Here is a 1,755-nt window from a genome sequence, read left to right as displayed (position 1 = left end):
CTGCTTCCACGTGCTTCCCGCCGCACGCGCTCTGCCCGGGGCGGGGGGGGGGGGGCGGGGGCAGGGCTGGCTCGCGCAGGCGCACTAGGGAGCCCGCGCGGCCTCACGCGCTGGGGGAGGGGCGCCACGAGGCGCGGGCACCACAGGGTCTCGGAGGCGACCCGAGGGCAGCGAAGCGGCCGGCGGGAGCCAATCACGTGCCAGGAGCCTCTCCGGGGTCTGTGTGCGCAGGCGCTCTGAGCACTCCCAGCGGCCTTGCGCGCGGGGGGCGGAGCTTCGCGAGCCAGCCTCACTGCCTGAGGGGTCGTGTCGGAGGAGGCAGCTCGCTCACCATGCAGGCTCCCGGCGGCGCTGGTGGTGCGGAGGGTGGTGCTGGAGCGCCCGATGGCGATGGAAGCCCCCCGAGGGAACCCGAAGGTTGGAGCGGCACCTCCGACGAGGGCCCCCAGGCCGGGGGAGCGCCGCAGGTCGAAGGGGTGTCGCCTGACGGAGGGCAAGGTGAAGAGGCTTCGGCCTCGACCTCGGCCGCCTGTGGCGGAGCCTCAGGAAACCAGCTGGAGTTGTATCCTTTCCGAGGAGCCCCCCGGGATTGGAAGGGTGCTGGGGAGGGGCGGCAGGGGGGAGAAGCGGGTTCAGCGTGGGGGGGCCAGAGGGGGCACGGAAGGGGGGGCTGGAGGAAGCAGGCGGGCCGCCCCGGGGGACAGGAGGGTGGCGGGAGGAGGGCGTGAGGCCCGCTTCCCGGGGGCGGCGAGGCGGTCTGGGGGAAGGCGGGCCCCCGTGGGCAAGGGAGCCTGAACCGTAAAGTCAGCACAGACGGCGCCTTAACGAAATCTCCACAGCAGCCTTACGGTGCCTTTTCTGTGCTACGTGGATGCCGAAGTGGCCCGCCAGTGCCTGATTTCGGATGTTGAGCCCTTCCAAGGGGCGGTTCACACGGAGCTCACGGTGATCGGCAACGACCTGGTGATGTAAGTTCTAGAAGGCGCTGGTGGGAGAGCAAGCGGCAACCTGCGCGGGTCTCTGCCTGACGGAGCCTGTTGGAGGCGTGCGGGCGCTGAAGCCCAGGGCTGAGGAGACATGTGGCGGGGGGAGGGGCACTGGGGCTGTGGCAGCCTCAGGAGTCGCTCTTCAGGAGCCGCGCAGGAGTAACCTTGGGGGGGCGGGGGGGGTGAAGGGGAATTCTATCTGACGTGATTTCTTTTGCCCCTCACTCCCTTTTAGCAAGCTAACTGCTGAAGACTCGGCCCTGCTGCAGATTTCCACCGCGTGCTTGCTGAACCAGCTTTCCCTGGTGGTGCAGACCATGCAGCACTTCGTGCCTCCGTTTTTTCCGAAGCCTCGCCCTGGCAAAGGGGGCTGAATCCACAAGAGAGTCCCATTGCAGGCAGCACATCCTTCCCTAGAAACATGATTTTTTGCAGGATTGCCACTTAGTTTGGGGGGATGTCATTGTTTGCCTGCACTGGCCCTGGGGTACTCCTTACCCACTTGTTTTCATTGTTCAAATATTTGTTACTGCAGAGAATAAAACAGCTGATGTTATGCATGTGGCTTTCTTTCTTTTCTTATTTTTTAAAAGATTTTATTTATTTATTCATGAAGGGGGGCAGAGACACAGGCAGAGGGAGGAGCAGGCTGCATGCAGGGAACCGGAGGCGGGACTCGATTCCGGGTCTCCAGAATCACGCCCTGGGCCAAAGGCGGGCACTTAACTGCTGAGCCACCCACGGATCCCCTGGGTCTGACTTTTCTGTC

General features: G+C 64.6%; 1 protein-coding gene across 1 annotated transcript; it reads left to right on the top strand.

Moving 5' to 3' along the window:
• The first annotated feature begins 258 nt into the window (after positions 1 to 258).
• Positions 259 to 1,542, top strand: LOC144309166 (cancer/testis antigen 1-like). Its single transcript, XM_077890352.1, has 3 exons — positions 259 to 562; positions 840 to 968; positions 1,222 to 1,542. The coding sequence occupies exons 1-3, from the start codon at positions 333 to 335 to the stop codon at positions 1,358 to 1,360; spliced, it is 498 nt and encodes a 165-aa protein (XP_077746478.1). The 5' UTR covers positions 259 to 332; the 3' UTR covers positions 1,361 to 1,542.
• Positions 1,543 to 1,755: the final 213 nt, after the last annotated feature.

This window comes from Canis aureus, chromosome X (assembly GCF_053574225.1).
Source record: "Canis aureus isolate CA01 chromosome X, VMU_Caureus_v.1.0, whole genome shotgun sequence".
Classification (NCBI taxonomy): Eukaryota; Metazoa; Chordata; class Mammalia; order Carnivora; family Canidae; genus Canis; species Canis aureus.
This window is presented reverse-complemented; position numbering and strand designations above follow the sequence as displayed.